The 23,482-nt window shown below is 42.5% G+C and overlaps 1 protein-coding gene across 1 annotated transcript in view; it reads left to right on the top strand.

The window, feature by feature from the left end:
• Window positions 1-23,482, top strand: part of MIB1 (MIB E3 ubiquitin protein ligase 1) — a 1,882,202-nt gene that overhangs the window by 1,703,573 nt on the left and 155,147 nt on the right. Inside the window, exon 25 of the mRNA XM_044065767.1 lies at window positions 6,184-6,287. Coding sequence (XP_043921702.1) covers window positions 6,184-6,287 — 104 coding nt within the window. The remainder of the gene's footprint in view (window positions 1-6,183; window positions 6,288-23,482) is intronic.

The raw sequence follows: 23,482 nt of genomic DNA, 5'->3' as shown, positions 1-23,482 counted from the left end.
CTACGTGAAGCAGAGTTTCTCCCTATGGCTGCTTAAATGCAAATTGGACCAATGGATGGGTAATTGGAAATTCACTCCTGGTTTGGCTTCTATGTGTCTTATGGACAATGGCTGTCAATAAATCAAGTTCTTTAAACAAATTAAGTTTGTGGGTCACATTTGGGTTGAATGGCTAGGGTTTTAAGGGCCCTAGTAGTTAGCCTAGTATAAACCTGTGGACGCTTTTCTTCACATCTCTGTTTGTAATGCACATAAGCAGTACCTCAGATTTAGAGTGGGTAGATCCCATTACCAGCTCAGTCCTTTATTCTGTGGCTTCACTACTGTACATGTAGTCTTCACCAAGTGCATGCTTCCGATTTTTGCCCACTTGAGACTGAAATGCATCTGCATTTATTCTTTTGTATATACTTGATTCAGGTCTGTTGCATATTAATTACAAAGGACCCTGACATCCAGTGCTTCCTGAAATTATAAGTATATCTGGATAGGATCCAGCCTGGAGTGCTAACATCATTCCCTCCTTGAAGCCAGGATAGAAGCTTATGGTCGGTATCTTAGACTAATACATGGGAGGCCTATTTGTTTCAGCTAAAAGTGCAAGGTAAAATGGCCCAGGGAACTTAGAAACAAGCACATAAATGTGAGGAAGATTATGACAATTCTCAGCATCCTTGAAATGTTTGTCATCAACCCATGGGTTCTTCAAACGGCTCTGTGTCAGAAGATCAAAAGTTCAAAATATCAAAAATATTTTGAATGCAGGGCAAGCTCCTCTGTACCCCTCATGTGGAGGCTGTGCCCCTCACACCCACTGCTAATTATATATAGCAACTCTTGAGACAATTTTGATTTTCAATATTTTGAGTTTTAGATATTTTGATTTTCAGTCTTTTGAACTTTCGATCTTCTGAAGGGGATTCCTTGAAACAGTGAGACTGCACTACAGTAATGTGGTAAGTCAGCTGACAGAGGGACACTTGCTCCTTCCCTCTTCTCCCTTTTTAGTCTGCCCATGAAGTTCTGGGACCTGACCATCTTTCAGGATCTATATTTGCAAGCTGTCTACGTTTGCAATTAGCAGAACTCTGTAAGCAGACCACGAGAGCAGGTATTTGTGAACCTGTCATTGGTAGAAGCTAGACCAGAGCACCTTTTATGATATTACATAGATTGTGGCACTCCAGACAGACAGTTTCTATCATATTAAATTAATAGGCATCCATGCTGATTGATTTATTGCCAGGGATTCACAGCCATCAACAACTTTTCCCTCCACTAGAAAGACTTCTGTCTGTTTTTCTGCCAACTCTAATGGCAGGGGTTCTTTTAAAGACAGAAAAGAGCAACACACCTCTGGATAGCTCCAAGTTGATCTTGGCAACCATGGATTGCCAAGCTTTGGGTATAGGTTCATAGGTAAGTACTAGGCTATCGGCCCAAGGGCCTACGTAAGCCTAGACAGCAAGGTACCAAAGCTTACGCCACCCAAGAAAGTTATTTTCCTGTGCCACTGTCCAGCAGAGACACAGAAGTGATCCCTGGGGTATATTTCCTATTTCCCATCCACTCATCAAGATTTTTCTTGAAGAGTGCTAATGAAGAACGTTGCTTGACATAGATGGGTAGCTTGTTCCAGAGTATAGGAAGTCTCCGGGACAGGAATCTATCCCTCCAGCGTGTCCTGTTTATTGTGGTGACAAGGTTTAGGTCCCTAGAGCATGTAGCTTGGAGGGATTGGGATTTCTTTAGGTGTAGCATGTCCAACAGCTCTGGGTTTGACATAGCTTTATATATTAGGCAGAGATCACCTCAGAGTAGGTGATATGCTATGGAGTAAAGCTGGAGTTTTTTGAGGCAGTCAGTGTAGGGCATTTGTTTGAGGCCAGTAATCCTCTTTGTGAGGTACTTTTGTGGCATTTCCAGCTGCTGCAGATGTCTTGTGAGGTACATTCCAAAAGGGGCGTTGTACTCTATAATGGGTCTAATGAGTGACGAGTAGAGGGGAACAATGACCTCTTTTTTTCCTGGATGAGAACCCTTTTATGATGAGGTGTGCCACGTAGAAGGACTTCCTGACTACTGTGGTGATGTGACTATCAAAGGAGAGACTACTGTCCACCTGGGTCCCGAGGTCTCTTGTCACGCATTCGGTGTTAAGTAGATTGCTGCCTATGTGGTAGTTCATGGGTACAGAGTTTTTTACCAAAGGGGATGACACTGCATTTTTTGGCATTGAGCTCGAGGCCATGGCTCTGACACCAGGCATCTGTCTCAGTGAGGCCCTTCTGTACGATGTCCACATCATTTGGGGACTTGACTATGGTTCCTAGTTTGCAGTCATCTGTGAACTTTGTCAGCCAGAGGCCTTCTGTGTTAGCCTGTACTTCAGAGAAGTAGAAACCAAACAGGAGAGGTCCCAGGACGGAACCCTGTGGCACTCTACTTGTCACTGCCTTGAGGTCAGATTTGGAGTCTGCAACTTTTACAGTGTGGGGTTCTGTCAGTGAGCCAGTTGGCAACCCATCTTGTGACGTAGGGATTTATACGTAGTTTAGTAAGTTTATCTATAATTCCAGAATGGGAGATGGTGTTGAAAGCCTTGGTGAGGTCAAGATAGGCTGTGTGAACCACCGTACCCTCATCCACGGCTTTGGTGACTGCCTCAAAGAAGTCGATCAGGTTCAAGAGACATGATCTGCCTTTCACAAACTTGAACTGGTATGATCAAGGAAGGCCCATTAAGCTCACCAGTTTCACCCTCATCTCAAGGGGATCAGTTTTTGGCTTGAAAAATTTCAGGTTACTCCCTTCTAGTTACATTTTTGCCCCTTATTTGGTCCATATCTTACAGGAAGGCTGAAGGTCAGATGCAGAAAAGTCTCACCTAGCTAGTTGGACCACATTTTTGAATTTATGTGGTAGAAGATCACTCTGCAATAGTGTGCACCTTCAGTAGAGCTTCCCTGTGTTTTGCAGAATGTTTTGTGCAAGTTGTAGCTTAGTCAGCTTTTTTCATCTGTCTCAGCTTGCTTGCATTTAGACTCAGTCTGCTTCTAATGGCTTTGCTGTGAAGCTTTTTGAAACATGCCTTGCAGCTCAGACCTCCCAGAAAGCACATCTCTCCACCTTGCGACCATAATTTTGTGAGTGATAAACTTCCAGTCCTGCCTTTGTACTGTCTAGCTCAACTGCCCTCAAATGTTTGTCCTACAAGTCTCTCATGTTAGCGTCTGATACCTCACCCTGAAGAATCTGTTGAATTCAGGTTTTAATTTGTAGAGAGCTGTACCCATTTTACTAAAAAATAAGGTTTCATTCAAGACTGACCTCACTTTCTTACCAGAAGTGGTCTACAGACGTTCCTAAACCAGTCTCCTTAGCTGCTGCTTTTTTGTCTTCTCTTGAGCCTAAAACTAAAGGATTAGAGAACATGTAATTTGTTCACCAGCATTATTTTTATTGAGTCTTTAAATGTCGGACCACATTGAGTGTAGTGGGATTTGAGGAGCTTGGAGTGAGTGAACATGAAGCTTCATTGTCAAGTCTGTTTTCTGAACTGCATATGCAGTAAGTTGTTCAGCAGTACAGTGCTAGAAATGGGGAGTGAGACTCCTTTTTTTCTTTTTGTGATTGTGCAACCTGGAATTAAGTAATAGAATGTGAGGAAATGAAGACCTCAGCATTGGGGGAGAGGGTTAAGCCTCTCTGAAAAAAATGGGGAACAGTCCAGGCCATTGTTTAAGCAGACCGTATCCAAATGGTTGTTAAATTGCTTTGCCATATGTTATGATGTTGATATGAAGACCACAGCAGGACGAGTCAGAGCAACACATCACAGCAGCAGCTGTCACCACAGCAGAGTATTTGTGAAGCTGTCACTTGCCCTGATCTGTCCATACCTTTTTCAAGTACTACAAAGGGAGTATTTATTCAAGAAGAGTGGATCTGGTTTTCTCTCTCCATTGCTTCAGGGCATGCTGTGGTTCAGCACCCGGGACTTTACCGGAACTTTGTAGATATCCCAGTTATTATGGATGAACTGCAACAGTGATCCTGAGAGTGAACATGCTGTAGTACAGCTGTGTGAGCTTACCTGTCACAACTTTGTATTTTTAAATAACTGGACTATTGCTGCAGTCTGAACTTCCAACCACCTTCCTCTCTTCTTACCTGGATGGGCATAATTTTCTAAACCTCTGCCCTTCTCTGTTTGCAGTAGTAGTCACTGCCAGTTTATACAGTGGTACTGTAATTTGATTAGTGGGTTTTGCTATGCTTCATACTTCTTTAACTCTTGTCTGCCTTCCGTCATTTATTTTTAATTCAGTTTTGACAATGTAGTCATGTTACCAGAATACACATTTTTTATAATGTATGTATATGCTTGTTAAAAAATAAATTTCTGTATTATCATTTGTCTTTTAATGTAGTCACACTTTTTATTGTTTAAACTTATTGCTTAAACAACATAATTTAAATACTAGTTTGTATCTTAAGCATAAAGATACCCCTCATTGTAGTCTTTTTCTTTAAGATGGCTAATGCTTAACCAACGCAGTGTTTGTTGAGTTGATGACACAAAACACCTCTTGCACTGGCTTTGGCTGAAAACGATCTCTGGATCAGTCCACCTATCTGTTCAATTAAGATACAATTAAAAAAAAATTAAGTTAAAAAAATATATATATATAAACTTGTTTTGTAAGAAGAGTAGCTTGTAGGTACTGACTTTTGTAAGGTGAACCCCTTCTGCTAGTCAGGCATATTTAGCAATAATTTTCATTTTCTCCTACTTGCCTGTGCAAGATGGTACAAGTTATCCTTCTATCTACATCACAATTTCTTTGGTTATGTTAGTACCCTTAAGCAACTGTAGCATCTTCTTGTGCTGAAGTCATAATTGTTTGAGCCTTCCCTGCTGTCATGGGAATGATGTCTTTTGTAGTACCCTCCTGTTATACTCTTTTGAACTTAACCTGAGGAAATGGATCTCATATCTCTCAACTGCTGTGATTTAGGCTCTCTGATGTATCCATGTTTCTCATAAAATCAGACCTGTCTGTAGGTGCAGATGTTATTAAAAATAAACTAAGCTTATTTAACGATCATCACTAAATATATAGGGTGTACTGTGGTGGTGGTGCTGCGGTAGCGTTGTCGTCTCACAGTTAGACGTTGCCCGTTCGATTCTCAGAGCGTCTGTGTAACGGCATGCGTGAATGGGCGTTCCTTCGTTGAAGGTTGTGCGTTAGGCCCGGCAAGCCAGTACGTAAAAATCTACTGCCAATCATTAGCGGACCAGAGTTCCGCTGTGGCGACCCCTAACCGGGAAAAGCCGAAAGACAAGACTAAATATATAAGGTCTAATATATACAAAACTTTTTTTTATAAAAAAAAGTTGCTTCTCTCCTTTTTCGGACCCTCTGTTATCATATCTATGATTCTTAATACTCAAAATTTGATAAGTATGGCAGATCCACCTCCTTTTTGTATAGTTATTTCTGTTGAGTTCTTCGGAGAGAGAGATAAGACTGACATGGCCTCACTTTGGAAAAATTTTAGAAATCATCAAGATAGTGGTGATTAGAAGAGTTCTTATAAAATCCTACTGGTTGCAGTCCATGAAGGTCTAGCGTTAATTACCTTAACTCTTAACTTCATTTTTCCAGTTAATGTTTTTCTTTGCCATGCTCTTAAGAGTTCAGAGCTTTTGATTGAAACAGGAGGAAGAATTAGTTTACAGAGCTAAGATAAGTTATGCACTGTAGTTAAACAATGTGAAGGATTTCATTTTTAATAGTCTGTCTTAGATGTAGTGCATGCTGGTACGCATTACGTCAGTCAAGCTGTTTTTCAGTTGTGACTTTCCATTGTCTGACCTTACCTGGTTTATGTTACATATTGTAATTCTGTTTTTGATTCAGTATGGTATACATACACATTTATTACAAGTTTGAAGAAAAATAAAAATATTTCTTAACTATATAAAGTGAAGTCAGAAACCTGTAAAATAGGAAGTCTGCTACACTTGGCATTATTAATGTTATCTTAAGTTTTAGTTATCAATCAGCAAAATGTTTAAAATTAATAAAGATTCTTTCGTTCCACGTTTTCACATATTTTTTCTTTCTTTTTTTCTGTCTTTATTTTATTTTATTTTACTAATTATTTTTTGCCTAGCAGCCAGTGGCAACATTCCTCCTATGCAGAGAGACAAAGATAACACGAATGTGAATGCAGACGTTCAAAAGTTACAGCAGCAATTGCAAGATATAAAGGAGCAGGTAAATAAATAGGATTCTGTAATAGAAAAGTGCTGCAAGGGCAGTGAATTATTATGATCACTTCTGAAATGTAAAGGTGTGTGTAATTTATTATAATTGCTGATTAACTGCTAAAGTTTATACTAATTTGTATTTTATGTTACATCTTCCTGCATTATTTCCTCAGGAATAGCATAGCCTAATAAATCCTTTGCCTGCGCAGACTGTTAGAAATCAAATTTTGATCCACTCCATTTCATCTAGTTATTCGGTTTAACTGCCCAAAATTAATCGTCCATGGAATTAAACATGTCTAGAGTTGTATTTAAAAAAAAAAAAAAAAAGATTAAGTTGATGAGAGAACTTTTCGTTTTACAGCCTGTTCTGGCACAATGCTTACTTTTGGTCTTTCATTTCCATGACCACCAAGGTGTATAACATTCAATGTAATATAGTTTACTGTTTGATGGGAAATTGGGTGCATCTAAGAAAATGTTAGTCAGTGCCAGAAACTGTCCATTAATGTTAACCTAGCAATATTCTTGGTTCTGAGTTCAGAAGTCTTCTGTTGTGGGTGACTGTTGGTATTTCCTTTCCAGCTGCTTTCAGATTGGCAGATTATGGAGTCTAATTCTCATGCTTAGGAGCATACTTGCCTCCTACTGGTACATGCCTTGGTGATGCATGTTAGGTTAGGAGTCTATGCCCAGCCCCTCCACCACTCTTTTTCTTTCTTAAACTCAGTTTGGATGTTGATCCAAACATTTTATCATTAGAAAGTTTCCAATACCACATCCTGAGCCAGAACACATGGTGACATTTTCTGTACTGCTTGCACAGAATGCTGCATGAAACTTTGCCATAAGTTTTGAATTGCACTTGTAGAACCCACAGATAAAAGATGGTGGAAACCTATCTCAGGTCTCTAAAGACTGTCTTTTGAAGGCACTGATTGTATGGGCTGCCAGCAGGGGCACCTTGAACAAACTCCAACTGCTGCTACTGCTTCTGGAGCAGTGTGTTAAGGTGAGGGAATCAAAAGGCTAGACATCCATTATGTCTGTCTGTCACTCACAGGTCCGGTTTTAGACAGTAGTATTGCATTAAACAGGGTTATATATTTTCCACCTTTTGATCACAGTATTCCCTTAAGTATATAATAACACTGAATCTTCAACAGTCATTTGACAGCAGGAAGTCATGGAATTTCACTAAAAGAAAAGCTGAATTTTGATGAAAAAACTTTAAGCTGTGCTGGGCAGAAATGTCATTTGTAATACCTGTGCATATTCTAATAACTTAGTGTCAAACCAGACACGTTTAAAACCACCTTAAAGAGGAATTGCTAATAAACAGTGTCTTAGTATTGATGACAGCCCTTGACTGTGACTACATGCACCATAGAAGTTAGTAGACAGTCCTGTGCAGGTGCAAAATTGACCATTGTTGTAAATGTCTTAATCTTGGGATTTCTGGACATCCATTTGCACAAGGCTGATTTAAAAGTTTTATTTTTTTTTCATATGCTCGAGATTAAATGGTTACTTATAATTTTGAAGTACTAAAAAATCCTGATAACTATCTTCTCTCTAGTTTCCTGTATGCCTTGCCAGTTTTCAGTAACTCCCAACCAAACTGGAGCAGCCTTACAATAAAATTGTAAAGTGTGCAAGTAACCACATAAACTGAACCCATCACTTTCTAGCACACTGTCCCTTACCTGGTTGGAAGTGCCTAATCTACTGTCTACACTCTCAGTAGGACTGCTCGAAACATCCTTTGTACCTCTGACAGATACCCTGTTAGCAGCCATTTATTGAAGTGTTACTCACTCAACAACTGCACTCACTGAACCAACACCTACTAATCATTCAAAAATCATAACGAGACACTGCACTTCGGGTATATTGATAAATTGTGGAGTTTGATTCCTGCAAATATCACTCACATCTCATTCCATCTACAGTTTAAAATGTCATTGAAAATATACCTACTAACAAAATAGCCCTACTTGTATAACAACCACATTACTACTCCCCCCTTCTTTTCAAAATCTTATCCCATCTGCATTTTAAAAACTCAGTGAAAATATACCTGCTAACAAAGTATTCCTGCCCTTGTACCAGTCTCATTATTAAATCCCCTCCTTATGCAATCAGACCAATCTTAATACTATAACATTCCTCATTTTTGCTACAATAATCTCCTGGTTACACGTCTTAAGTGAATTTTAGCTGTTAGGGCAAAATATGCATAAGTTTCTTTTGCTGCCTGTGTACATGTACTGTAAAGTAAATGATGAAAGTTCTGTAGATGCATGTAAACCTAACTTGCTGTATGCACTATATACTGTATGTGGCATGGTGATTTCCTGTTAAAAATTATATACAGCAGTGTTAAGCATATTTGTTTCTACTGAGTCATGCTAAATGCCTGTTGAAATATATGTAATCTAGAATTTTTCTTCCTGGACATCATCTGAAATGAGGCTTTTCCTTTTTGGACTTTCCCAATAATCAAAGGCAACTAAATAAATTATGCAACGGGGACTGTGCAAAGTAATTAAAATAGATTTACTCAGTAGGAGGTCAACTAAAGGTCTTAGTCTACCATTGGGGGAGAGTAGGTGAAATAATTAGTCAGATGTAGACGGTGGTTTTAATTCAGCCAATGAGGATATATCCCACGTTGATCATTTGTCTTTCTGTGAAGAGATAGCTAATCAGTCATGAATAAACCAGAAGTAAGAAATGATTACTATATGGGCAATTCAACTAAGTTCCAAACTGTGGACCAGAGATCAGAATTTTCCTAGCATTAAAAAAAAAAAAAACTGCAAAAATGAATCAACCACTGGTAGAGCATATCATCATTCATGCATACCTCAGGGCAGTGTAGTATTTCAGGTTGTTGAGAGGGTGGTAGTGTACACATGCCTCCCTGTTGTATAAGGCCAGAATGTGCTTTATAATGAAATACATTTCAAACTTTCAGCCAAATGATGGTCTCTGAGGTGGTTTATGATGTGCACCATGACTCTGGAATGTCGTCTTAGCAGTCATGTATCTTAAATAGGGAAAAAAAATTACTTGATGTTCATCGTGTTACCCTGTTGCAGTCATCACACTTGGGTTATCCTGCTGTCAGGCAGTCCCGCAGACGGCCAGAGTTCCAAAGTCTTGGTCCGACGTCGGTTGCTGTCGCTTCTTCCCTGACGTCAGTGCGCCAGGGGTATATAAGAGGCATCCAACGCCATTTTCTTCAGTCGTTCTTGCCGCGTGGTGCCCGAAGCAGAAGCAGTTCGCAAGTGCCGGTCGGCCGACACCTGAGATTTTCGAATCGAATTTCGGTCCAAGGTCTTCAATAAAGCTAAGTACCCTGTTGGGGAGCCTTTTTTTTGCCTCAGTCCGATGTCAGAAAAAGTTAACAATTGCATTTCTTGTGGGAAGCAAATACCTCATAAGGACTTCCATTCTTATTGTATTCCTTGCCTAGGCCCAGACCACGACGTCACAGGTTGTCAGTTTTGTGCTAGGTTTAATAAACGAGCTATCAAATGCCGTTTTGACTTCGCACGACATTACTTTAGGAAATTTAATTATATCATGCCGTCGGAGCAGCCGACGACTGGCATGCATAAAAAACGCAAGGATAAGGACAGGCAGCCTAGAATCAAGCCAGACTCCGAGGCCTCTGCTGGGCCTGTCGCCAGTTCTCCGGTTTTCAGTGAGGTGCCTACGCAGCCCCTGATGACCGCAGAATTGGAACCCCAGACAGCTTCGGATTCTCAAGCGGAGTGTACTAGGCCGTCGCAGCCATCTTCATTAGGCCCGTCCGACACCGGAGCCGAAAGAGATCCCGGTGCAGTAGAAACACCTTCGGTTGCAGAAGGTGTCTTCAGACCGACTACCCTCACCATTAAATCTTATGCTAAGCTTAAAACTCCATTAAAACCAAAAAAGACTGTACATCAGTCTCCAGTTCAAGGCCCCATGCCTAAGAAACAGATGCTTAAGATGGCTGAAGATTTGATTAACCTAATCAGGGGTTCCCATCCCCCCTGCAGATAAAAGGACAAAGACAAGAGGAGGATTATGCTTCCTCTGACCAAGTCTCAATTTCCTCAGATTCTTCTGAGGAACAGGATTACTCTTTTCCCACTTATGAAGACTCTGATGCTGAAGACTCTATTCCCTCAGCATCTCCCCCTGAAGACTACTCCTTTGGGGAAACTTTACATATCATGAGGGAACATTTCCACTGGGAAGGCCAGGACTACTCTGATTCTAAGAAAAGTCTCCAAGAGTTCCTTTTACTACCCCAGCACAGACCACTTGCTATCCCTCCAGTTTTAGACATTGTGGATGATGTTTACTTAGAGTCTAGTCTAAATCCAGACTCTCTACCTCCTGCTCCAGCCAAACCAGACAGATAATGAAGAGTACCTGACTCACACAAATTCCTTTATAAAAGCCCTTTTGCTGACCCAGAAACAATTTCCCAGGGTCCCAAAGGGGCTAAAGCTTCTATGGCTAAAAATCCTGTACCCTCTGAAAGGGATTCCAGAGCCCCAGATACATGGGGAAAGAAGGTATACACCTCAGCTACTCTGGCTATGAGAGCATTAAATTGTCAGTTTCACATGCTGAAATATCAGCAATTCCTAGTGTCTCAATTAAAACAAAAAATGAGCACACATACTGAACAGTCTGATTTCAAGGAAATGCAGGATCTGTTGCATGCAGCTGAACAGGTGGGAAAACATACTTTACAATGTGGATTTGATTCATTGGAGCAGCTGTTACCTGGTCTGTCATACGTAGACATGGTTGGTTAAAAGAACAAACCCTGCCTGATCATGTTAAAGCAAAATTATTGGATGCACCTTTACAGCAGGATGTCTTATTTGGTGTCAAAGCAGAAGAGGTTTTAAAGAAAATAGAGGATAAGGCAAAGTCTATGCAGACGGTCAAGGATTTTTTACAGGTACAACCCCCTCGTTTCAGCAGAAATTGGCCAACAAAAACTAGTCCTTTCCAGCTTCTGACAGATCACAGAGAGGCAAATACAGACGCCCAAGGGGCAGAGGTCAGTCACAAGGCCCTTACAAACCTCGCCAATGGGGTACTGCTACCCAGAAAGGAGGAGAAGACAGGCCCCAAGCTAGCAGAAGACAAACACAATGACTTAACCCTCAAACTACCAAGCAAATCTCTCTTGGCAGCTCCCTTGGGAGGAAAATTAGCACTTTTTGCAGACAACTAGCACATCATCACAAAAGACAAGTGGGTCCTAAACATTGTCTCACAAGGATACAGATTCCACTTTCACGCCTTGCCAAGGATAAAAGGAATGCCAAACCTGCCACCAAATCAATGGGCAGAGGCACAAAAACAAATTACAGCTCTCATGGACATGAGAGCCATTCAACAGGTACCTACACAGGAGCAAGGACAAGGATTTTACTCAAGACTCTTTCTAGTCCCCAGAAAGGACAAAGCATGGAGACCCATTCTGGATCTTTCATTTCTGAACACCTATCTGCAAGTACCAAAATTCAAGATGCTAACACTACAGCAGCTTCTTCCCGTGCTGGGCAAGAAGGCTTGGCTAGTAACGTTGGATCTCAAGGAGGCATACCTGCATGTCCCTATCAGACAAAATTGCAGAAGATACCTCCGCTTCATTGCAGGTTCAACCCATTATCAATTCTCTGCACTGCCCTTTGGCTTATCTACTGCGCCCAGGGTCTTCACAAAATGCCTGGCACCAGTAATTGCATACTGCAGACAAAGAGGAATTCAAATATACCCATACCTGGACGACTGCCTTATTCAGGCAGAAAGCAAGGACATTCTTTTAAAGCATCTGGTGTTTGTCAAACACCTTTTAAGTTGCCTAGGGTACACAGTAAATGAAAAGAAATCAAAACTAGTGCCCTCACAGAACATAATATTCCTGGGTGCCAGCTTGAATACAATGGCCCAGAAGGATTATCTCACGCCAGACAAGCAACAACAGCTGACTCAATACTTCAAAATAATGGCAACAAAGACCCAACTCCCTGCAAGAAAAATTCTACGGGCCTTGGGATTCATGGCATCTTGCATACTACTAATACCATTTGCAAAACTGCATATGAGGAAATTACAATGGTACCTGAGCAGCGTATGGACTCAACACAGCCACAACTTGGAAACAATGATATCACTCATTCCCTGCCTTCAACAGGAGTTTCTATGGTGGGCACAGGCATGTCACCTCAACAAGGGTCAGCCTTTCACCTTAACCACAGCCAGGCAAACTATAACAACAGATGCATCGGACTATGCCTGGGGAGCACACATGGCAGGACAGTGCATTCAGGGCAAATGGACTACAGATCAAAGGCATCTGCATATCAATCCAAAAGAAATGCTAGCTGTACAGAATGCCCTAACAGCTTTTAAGGACCTCTTACACCCAGGAAAACTAAAAATAAAGACGGACAATACCACAGTAATGTGGTACATAAGCAAGGGGGCACACATTCCTACCCTCTATGTAGGCAAGCAATGACCTTGTGGAACACAGCACTGACTTACCATGTTCAACTAGAAGCACAATTCCTGCCAGGAAAGAAAAACACATTGGCAGACAACCTAAGCAGAAACATCATGGATCCCCACGAGTGGAAACTGGATCCACAAGTATTTGCAATGATAACTCAAAAATGGGAACGCCCAGACATAGATCTGTTTGCCAACCCCCAAAACTACCAACTTCAAAAATTTTGCACAAGGACATTCCACCCACAAGCTTGGAAAGTGAACACCCTCTCATTCAGTTGGAAAACATTAACAGTGTATGCCTTTCCTCCACTGCCTCTTCTAGCAAAGGTACTGCTGAAAGTCAGATTAGAGAGGCCACAAATGATGCTCCTTGCACCAGACTGGCCACGCCAGCACTGGTGTCCAATTCTAAGGAACATGGCCCACGGCCCACCATGGATTTTGCCACAAATTCCTCACCTGCTCACCCAGCGAGACAGTCAGATTCTACACAGCCAGCTCAAGACTTTAAACCTGGCTGCATGGCAAATTACCTAAACAACCAGCCAACACCTCTATCCAAAGCTGTTATGGATGTCATTCTGAAGGCCAGGAGGCCCAGCACCAGGAAAGCCTATTCAGACAAATGGAAAAGATTTTGCGCCTGGAACCAGGCTAAAGGCCAAAATCCCCTTGATCCAAACATTCCTCAGATTCTACAATATTTAACAGAGATGTTGCTCAAAAGACTTTCATTTTCATCTATTAAGATCCACACCTCAGCAATTTCAGCTCATTACAACACGGATCCTACTTTATTTTCACATCCACTCCTAAGACAGTACCTCAGAGGGGCTAAGAACATAAGACCGCCCAGGAGAGCGCCAACACCTACTTGGGATCTCAACTTTGTTCTGGAAAAGCTTACACTGCCACCCTTTGAACCAGCTTTTTCAGCTGATTTAAAGTTTCTTTCATGGAAAACTCCCCTGCTGCTAGCAATAACTTCAGCTAGAAGAGTCTCAGAGATACAGGCACTAATGGCAGTGGAGCCTTTTCTCATTTTTCATCAAGACAGAGTCTCTCTACGATCTAACCCTTCCTTTATGCCAAAGGTGGTATCCAGTGTGGCCCTAAATCAAACCATTCATTTACCCACCTTTTTTCCAAACCCCCAGAACAAAGGAGAAAGACTCCTGCACTCTTTGGACATTCACAGGCAATTACGTTACTACTTGGATAAAACTAAAGCTTTCAGAAAATCTGACCAGCTCTTTGTAGCCTATGCTGCAGGATCACAAGGAAAAGCTATCTCAAAACAGACAATTTCAAAATGGATAGGACATTGCATACGTTTCTGCTACACACATCATGGGAAACCGGTACCTGCTAGCATTAGGTCCCACTCCACCAGGGCTACAGCTACATCAGCAGCCTTTCTCAGGGGGGTGCCAACCAAGGATATTCTGGAAGCTGCAACTTGGAGTTCAGTGCACAGCTTCACCAAACACTATCACTTACCTCTATATTCTAAGACTAGAGCTGGCTTTGCCACTGCAGTTTTGCAAGGCCTACTAGCTTCTTCTAACCCTGTTTAACTCCACCACCCATCCTTAGCTTTGGGATTCAACCCAAGTGTGATGACTGCAGCAGGGTAACATGATGGACATAGTACAGTTTTGTACCTACTATAAATGTAGATGTTCGAGTGTTCACCCTGCTGCAGTCCAGGTTACGCTCCCTCCATCCCCTCTGACCTAGCTGAACCTTTCTATCTGATACAACCTTTGTGGTGTATTTGCTTGTAGCTGAAGGTATGCTTGGTAATTTCATTACATGTTTTATTGGCAATAGGTAGTGACCACCTACTGGGGGCCACCTGACATCTGGGGCAAGAAAAACTGAAGAAAATGGTATCGGATGCGTCTTATATGCCCCTGGCGCACTGACATCAGGGAAGAAGCGACAGTAATCGACGCCGGACCAAGACTTTGTAACTCTAGCCGACCGCGGGACCGCCTGATGGCAGGATAACCCAAGTGTGATGACTGCAGCAGGATGAACACTCGAACATCTACATTTATGGTATGTACAAAACTGTACTTTATCTGATTTTGTCACTGGAAAATAGAAATCCTGAAAGATGTGAATAAACTAATAAACTCATAGTGTAATTGATAAATTGGCTTTTTTGAGCTTTTTGCCCCCTTCGCACTTGCTGGTAAGTTCCTCTGTTTGCCAAGTGATCCATTTAGTCCCATTATTCTTGGGCTTCAGCTGATAGAGAAGGACCATCATTTTGGCAGCCATCAGGGCTGTATGCTTTTTTTAGTTCAGCCCTGGCTCATGGCAAATGTTTAGTAACAACATCCAGTGTTTGGAATGCTGTGGTGTCCACAAGGCTGCCACTCATTTCCACAATTGATGTAGCCATCAAGACTGCTTGTCCTCAGGACAGCAGTCCTGTATGGTCTGTGATTTCCACCAAGAATTTTTCATAGTACCATGCACTCCTGTCATATAAACTCATACTGTCCCCTCAAAAAGAGTTAAGCCCCTACCCCCACCAGACTTTCATGCTGGTGAAATGCTTTATGGATTGCCTGCAACGTCTCTACTTTTTCCCCAAAAGTGTCTCATCAGTAGTTGGGCAAGATAAATGAGGACCCTAGGTTCATCCCTGCAATGAAGTATGTCCTTTAATACAATCTGCAGGCTGAATGCATTTGGATTATGTCTGCTGTACACTCTTTAAAAAAAAAAAAAAAAAAGTTGTTGATACCCTGTACAAGTCCTGGTAGAGTGAAGTGACATCCTGACCAAGTTTCCAGGAAACATTACTGTGTAATGTTTTCAGTTCTGAATAGATTTTGGGTATCCCGGCAACTCGTTGCCTAATAAGGACTCTTAAGGGTTGTCAAGAAAGTGTTTTCTGGGGTGGTGGGACATGAAACACTGTGTTTTCTGTCACCTGTCTGTGTTACGGGTCTTTGTAGTGGATTAGTCTTTGAAGAAACTCAGACCTCGCCATGTCATCTGCAGTAGACTTTCCTGTTGCCAGATGTACTTTTGATTGTGCAGGTGCTCTGCCTGGGAAGCAGGATCAGGGATGTGCCTGTACCAAATAGTGTGGCATTGGATGTACTCCCATCAGGAATAAGGCTAGTCATATAAGGCCGTCTTCCAATGCCCTCTTCGGGATTGAGTTTTCTTATATAGCAGTCCTCCCTGGAGCTGGTTGAAAAGCTTCAGAGAGAGGGGAAAACAGGCACTCACCACTGTTGAGAGTTGTTATGATGCAACCGCCCTTTCTGCTTCTCTTCTAAAGGCCTCCCAAGTTGTATTGGAAGAAGCTGCCTTCATCTAGGCTGAGGAGCATCCCAAGCTATTTAACATTGCCCCCCACACACCTCTGCTAGCTACGTCTGGAGAGGGGAATGAACTAACTTACCTAGCTGCAGTCCTGACTAATTTCTAAGACTGCTAATATTGAAACTATTTCTCCAAGGTTGTCCCATCTTGGAAAGGTGTCACAAAGGATTATTGATTGTTAGATGTGGCCACAGATAAACATATTCTAGATCTTTTAAAGCATTCCTTAGATAAATGTTCTCCTAGGGACCAACCATCTCTGCAGAGCTGTTCAGATAGGTTCAGACTTCACTCTTCATATAGGCCATGCAGTATTTTCTACTTTCGAATAAAGGCAGCATTTTTTTTTCTGTGATTTACTTGGTCCGTAATGGTTAGGAGTCTCTTCATTATGTACATCAGTGATTTCTGTGGTCACGTCTGGTATGAATTCTGGAGTTGTGATTCTCCCAAATAGTTAAACATTTCCTGCCAGATGACATCTTGATTGTGCTTTGTTTTTTTTTTTTAACAAGAAACATATTTATTAAATGATGGCGTGTGACATAGGCAATCATACATTTATATAAATGAAAACAAATCATATTGACATAATTGTAGTTGCAAACATTATACATCACTTATAATCTGTCTAGTCATTGTCAGTCAAACATTACATAGCTCATTCAAATCCTGCCTTCTTTTAATCTTTGTATTGTTCCTACAATTCTCATTTTTTTCTTATGTAATTTGCTCCTGCTGTTTTCTAAAGATCCCAATTCTGGTTGTTTTATCTCTTACTATATTCACTATATCTACTAAAGTTGGTTTAGACTTTGATTTCCATTTTCTAGTAATTGCATTTTTGGCTGCCACCAGAGTTAAACTCGGCAAGGCCTTACTATGTCTAGGCAATTCTGATATCATAGCTCAAAAAAAATATTTCCTTAGTTATAACAATTTGCTCACCCAGTATCTCTTACGAGCAGTCTGCAAGGAGTCTGTAAAGTCTGCCAACTCATTGCAGTCCCAGAAAATATGTTCCCTGTTACCTCCTCTTTCCCCATCACACCTCCAACATTTGCTTTCTATCTGAGGAAGAAAATTTTGGAGTCTACTTGGGGTATAAAAACATCTATGTAAACACTTCTAAGCAAATATTCTAAATCTACTAGATTTTGTTACATATTTGGGAGACATACATATATCCTCCATTATTTCTTTGTGAACTGCTTATCCAATCCTTTCTAAACCTCTCTGATTGATTCTTATAGTTATGCAGTATTTTGTATGCTTTACTAATTCCTTTTTAACAGCAGCTTCTGTTCCAGATGCCACTAAAATGTCTATCGGTGCTGGTCTGTCAGTTAAGATCCCCCTATTTTTTTTCTCTTTGCCTATACTATGATATCAATCCTTGATAGGAAAGACAGTCTCTGTCCTGCAGTCCAAATAAATTCTTTGCCTCCTCCCATTCTATTACCTTTCCCTCTGTAATTGTTTGCTCCCAATACCTTGGTACTTTTAGCAGTTTTCTCCAAGAAATTCCAGCCCCTCTTGCCTATTGTCTGTATCCCTAATTGCAATCATCCCTATTGGCAGAATCTCCATTCTCCATTCCTGTAGGATAGAGTGTGTGTGCTGTATCTTTAAGAAGCATTTCAAGGATGGCATGTGCATGTAAATACCAAGCACGTGCAAGCTTCAGTGCCATTTTGGAAGTGCAGCCAGAGTGTGAGCATGTGTTAGTGTAATAGCTAGATGTTCTTCGTGTTTCACTATTGCAGTCATCACACTTGGGTTATATGCCTGCAGGTAGCCCTCAGCCGGCCCGAATACCAGAGACTTAGTATTTCTGCATTGGATACTGTCACTTCTTCCATGATGTCAGGTCGTCAGGGGTATAAAAATAGGCAGCCGATGCCATTACATCAGTCTTCCTTGCCGAGGAGGAGCCCGAAGCAGAAGCAGTTCGCAAGTGCCAGTCAGCCGTTACCTGAATTTTTCATTTTCGAGTGAATAATCCTGAAGTCTTCTAAAGCGAAGTACCCCGTTGAGGATCCTTTTTTCTTGCGCTAAACCAATACTAGAAAAAGTTAACAATTGTCTTGCCTGTGGAAAGCAAATACCTCACAGAGATTTTCATTCTTACTGCGTCACCTGTTTAGGCCCAGACCACAGCGTCCCTCGCTGCCAGTTTTGTGCCTTGTTTAATGCCCGAACCATTTGCCATCGGGCTATCTTTATCGCTAAATTCTTTCGCTGTCGATCTCCTTATTCTGAAATGGCTTCAGTAAGCCATCCGACTATCGATCTTCTGAAAAAACGTAAGGATAATGTGGATGCAAAATTGTCCCAGACAGCATAGGTCCAAAACCGCCGATGATGCTTCCATTAAGCTAGTCGCCAGTCCGCCATTACTCAGTGAGACACCTTTGTAGCCCCTGATGCCCACTTCTGTGAATTCACAGGCCTCTGCTGATACCCATTCAGAGTCCAGTATGCCACGAGATGCTTCTTTGACTATGGAACCAGAGGATGTCTCTACCTTGGATGAGTCCGGAGCCACTGTGCAGGCACTGGCTTCTGAGGGAGTTTTTTGTCCTACCAATGTTGGAATTAAACTGACGACTTTTTTGACCAAAACTACCGAGTTTCTTAGGCCCAGAGTACACACTACGCCTAGAAAACTGATGACCAAAGCCCATGTTCAGGCACCCAGGCCACAAAAACAAATGCTTAGAATGGCTGAAGACCTTATTACACTGATTAGGGGAAGTCAGCCTTCCCCTGCTAAGAGACCTAGAACACAGTCCCCTACAGATTCTACAGACCAGGAGTCTGATGACTCTGTTCTTTCTGATTATGAAGATATGCTTTTATCCGCTTATGAGGATTCATATGCAGAGGAATCCATTCCCTTTGCCTCCCCTCCAGAAGATTTTTATTTTGGTGAAACCTTGCATACCTTAAGAGAGCATTTCCATTGGGAATGCCAAGACTATCCTCAGTCCAAAAAGAGATTCAGAGAATTTTTAGAGTTGCCTCAGCACAGGCCCTTAGCTGTACCTCCTGTCCTGGATGTTGTAGAGGATGATTTTATGGAATCCAGTCTTACTCCAGGCACTTTACCTTCTGTCCCTAGAAAGCCAGACAGGTACTACAGAGTACCTGATTCTCACAAGTTTCTTTTCAAGAAACCTACTGCTGATCCAGGGATCATTTCCCAGGGACCTAAAGGTATTAAGGCTACTACAGCCAAAAATCCTACCCCTTTGGACAGGGATTCCAGAAATTTGGACAGGTGGGGTAAGAAGGTATATACCTCTGCAACTCTTACTATCAGGGCATTGAATTGCCAGTTTCACATGCTGAAGTACCAGCATCATATTATGGAACTTCTTAAACAAAAAGTGGTAACCTTTCCAGATTGTGCAGAAAGTAAAGAATTGCAGGAGCGTATGCACTCTGCAAACCAAGTTAGCAAGCATACTTTGCAGTGTGGCTTTGATGTCCTAGAAGCATCTTGCAGGGCAGCAGTCACTGGCTCTGTACTGAGAAGACATGCTTGGCTGAAGGAGCACACCTTGCCAGATCATGTTAAATCTAAATTACTAGACGCTCCTTTGAATAAGGACTGTTTGTTTGGCACCAAAGCAGAAGTTCTTAAAAAGATGGAAGAAAAGGCTAAATCTATGCAAACTGTTAAAGAATTCCTACAAGTGCAACCACCTACATTCAGTAGGCATTGCCCTTCGAAACACTGGTCCTTTCTTGTCCCCTCCAGGCCTTCCCAAACAAGACCCAGGGGAAACAGACCACCCAGACTACAGTCTCAGGGTATGTAGAGATCTAAGCAATGGAGTGCCCCCACCCCTAAAGCAGGGAGTGGTAAGCCACCTCCTTATGGAAAAAGCTCACAATGACTACTCACCTCTACTTCCAGCCCTGCCCAATTGCTTGTGCCCCTAGGAGGAAAACTTGCCCTTCACGCAAAAAACTGGATGTCCATTACTCAGGACCGATGGGTCCTCAACATTGTATCCCAGGGGTACAAATTTTATTTCCATTCACTGCCAACCCCAAGTGGGTTTCCAGACCTTCCTCCAAACCAGTGGGTAGAGGCTCAAAACCAAGTACTTTCCCTGCTCAATATCAGAGCTATTCAGCCTGTTCCAGTAGAACAGAGGGGCCAAGGATTCTACCCCAGACTTTTCCTGGTACCCAGGAAAAATGGCTCTTGGCACCCAATCCTGGATCTTTCAATTCTCAACACCATCCTGGTGGTAGCAAAATTCAAGATGCTTACCCTGCAACAGCTTCTCCCTATGTTAGCCAAGGATGCCTGGTTTGTCACCCTAGACTTAAAGGAAGCCTATCTGCACATCCCCATAAGGGAGTCATGCAGGAAGTATCTACGTTTCAGAGCAGGGTCTATGTGTTATCAGTTATCTGCACTTCCCTTTGGCTTATCTACTGTGCCCGGGGTATTCACAAAATGCCTGGCTCCAGCCATTGCTTACTGCAGGCAGAGAAAAATCCAAATTTACCCATACTTGGACGATTGCCTGATTCAGGCGGAGAGTCAGGAATTGCTGCTTCAGCACCTGGCATTTGTAAAAACCCTACTCACTTCATTGAGGTACACCATCAATGAAAAGAAATGTCAACTGGTACTCAGTCAAAAATTGTATTCCTGGCAGCAAGCTTGGACACAACTTCCCAGATGGCATTCCCCACATCAGAAAAACAGGTCTTTGTGACAGATTACTTCAAACAATGGCCACCAGAACCAAGCTATCTGCAAGAAAAATACTGCAAGCCCTAGGGTTCATGGCCTCATGTATTCTGCTAATTCCAATTGCAAGACTGCATATGAGGAAACTTCAGTGGTACTTAAAAAGTCTTTGATGCCAACATTCTCAGGACCTGGAAACAGTCATTCCTATCATACCTTGTCTAAAAACAGAATTCCTTTGTTGGGCAGAAGCATGCAACCACAACAAGGGACTGCCTTTTACTCTACCCCACGCCACCCAGACCCTGACCACAGACGCATCAGACTATGCATGGGGGCTCACATGGCTGGCAAATGTATTCAGGGCCACTGGAGCCCAAGACAAATTCTCCTGCACATCAACCAAAAAGAGATGTTAGCTGTACAGAATGCCCTGACAGCCTTCAGACACCTAAGCTTTCCAGGACAACTGCTGATAAAAAACAGACACCACCACAGTTATGTGGTACATCAACAAGCAGGGTGGGGGGACCCATTCTTACCCACTCTGCAGGTTAGCCATGGCCCTGTGGAACACACCCTTGGACAAACAAATCCATCTACAAGCTCAATTCCTGCCAGGCAAACAAAACTCACTGGCAGACGACTTAAGCAGAAATCTCTTAGTGGAAATTGGACCCCAGCACCTTCAACCTTCTGATCCAGAAATTGGGGACCCCAGAGGTGGATCTCTTTGCCTCCCCCGACAACCATCAGTTAAGCAAATTCTGCACCAGGAACCCCCACAGCAGGGCTTGGAAGATGGTTGCACTATCCTTTCAATGGGAAAACCTCTCAATCTATGCCTTTCCCCCTCTGCCCCTTCTCTCAAGTGTTTTACTCAAGACAAGACAGGCCAAGGACAATTCTGTTTGCCCCGGACTGGCCACACCAGCACTGGTACCCACTCCTGCGCAGCCTGACAACAGTGCCACTCTGGCACCTACACCACATTCCAACCCTGCTTTCCCAGCAGGAGGGACAGATTTTGCATCCACAATTGCAAACCCTAAATCTTGCAACCTGGCTTATTCCTTAAATACTCCACCAGCAGCCCTAAGCAAACCGGTACTGAATGTCATCCTTGAAGCCAGAAGGCCCAGTACTAGGAAATCCTATGTGGAAAAGGTATTGTTCTTGGATTCAGTCTAAAGGAAAGGACACAGCTCTGCCATCCTTTCCTCTAATCCTGGATTACCTAGCAGAACTACTCCACAGAGGCCTGTCCTTCTCCTCCATTAAGATCCATGCCTTTGCCATCTCCGCTCATTACAATATTGAGCCACCTCTATTCTTTCACCCTTTCATCAAACAGTTACTGAGAGGGGCAAATAACTTAAGGCCACCAAGGAGAGCACCAACCCCTGCTTGGGACCTTAACTTTGTACTGGAAAAACTCACGCTTCCCCCTTTTGAACCTGCTACTTCAGCAGAGTTAAAATTCCTCTCTTGGAAAACAGACGTGCTTCTAGCCATCACTTCAGCTAGAAGAGTGTCTGAGTTACAAGCACTGATGGCTGTGGAACCCTTCATTATTTTCCATGCTGATAGGGTTTCCGTCAGAATTAACCCTTCCTTTATGCCTAAAGTGGTGTCCAGTGTGGCTCTCAACCAATCCATCTGTTTGCCTACCTTCTTCCCTAATCCTCTGAATAAAGGGGAAAGGATCCTGCACTCTGGACATGCACAGACAGCTCAGGTTCTACCTTGATGGGACTAAGCCTTTCAGAAAATCTGACCTGCTGCTAGTCAACTTTGCAACAGGGGCAGAGGGCAAGGCCACTTGAAAACAAACCTTTTCCAAATGGATAGTGCACTGCATCCATTTCTGCTACAAGCACCACCTCTCAGGGGGTCAGAACACATACCACTAGGGCTAATTCTACCTCTCAGGGGAGTCCCTGCTAAGGACATACTGGAAGCTGCTACCTGGAGTTCTGTACACACGTTCACCAAACATTACCACCTGCCTATCTTTTCCAAATCCAGGGCAGGATTTTCTACAGCAGTCTTGCAAGGCCTACTAGCCAACTCTAACTCTTCTTGACTGCCTTCACCCTTCCTCAACTTGGGGAATCAACCCAAGTGTGATGACTGCAACAGTGAAACACTAAGAACATAGTACAGTTGTGTACACTTACCATACATTTAGATGTTCGAGTGTATTCACTGTTGCAGTCCTGGTTACCCACCCTCCAGCCCCCTGGTTTTCTGTATCTCTTTATCTCTCCTCTCTATGGCTATTACTACTGGTATGAGTATTTACTGGTGGTATTTTCCACACCATTTCTTAGCTCCCTAGCTGGGGGCTCCTGACATTTGTTTTTATATTCCTGACGACCTGACGTCATGGAAAAAGTGACAGCACTGACGCAGAAATACTAAGTCTCTGGTATTCGGGCCAACTGAGGGCTACCTGCAGGCAGATAACCCAAGTGTGATGACTGCAACAGTGAATACACTGAAACATTTACATTTATGGTAAGTGTACACAACTGTACTTTTGATAATAAGCTTATCTAAGTTGAAGTTATTAAGCCTCAATCCTGATGTGTTTG

This window comes from Protopterus annectens, chromosome 3.part0, assembly GCF_019279795.1.
Source record: "Protopterus annectens isolate FY-2018-M chromosome 3.part0, PAN1.0, whole genome shotgun sequence".
In the NCBI taxonomy this organism is placed as follows: Eukaryota; Metazoa; Chordata; order Ceratodontiformes; family Protopteridae; genus Protopterus; species Protopterus annectens.
The sequence above is the reverse complement of the archived record's forward strand: the minus strand, read 5'-3'. Positions and strand labels throughout refer to the sequence as shown.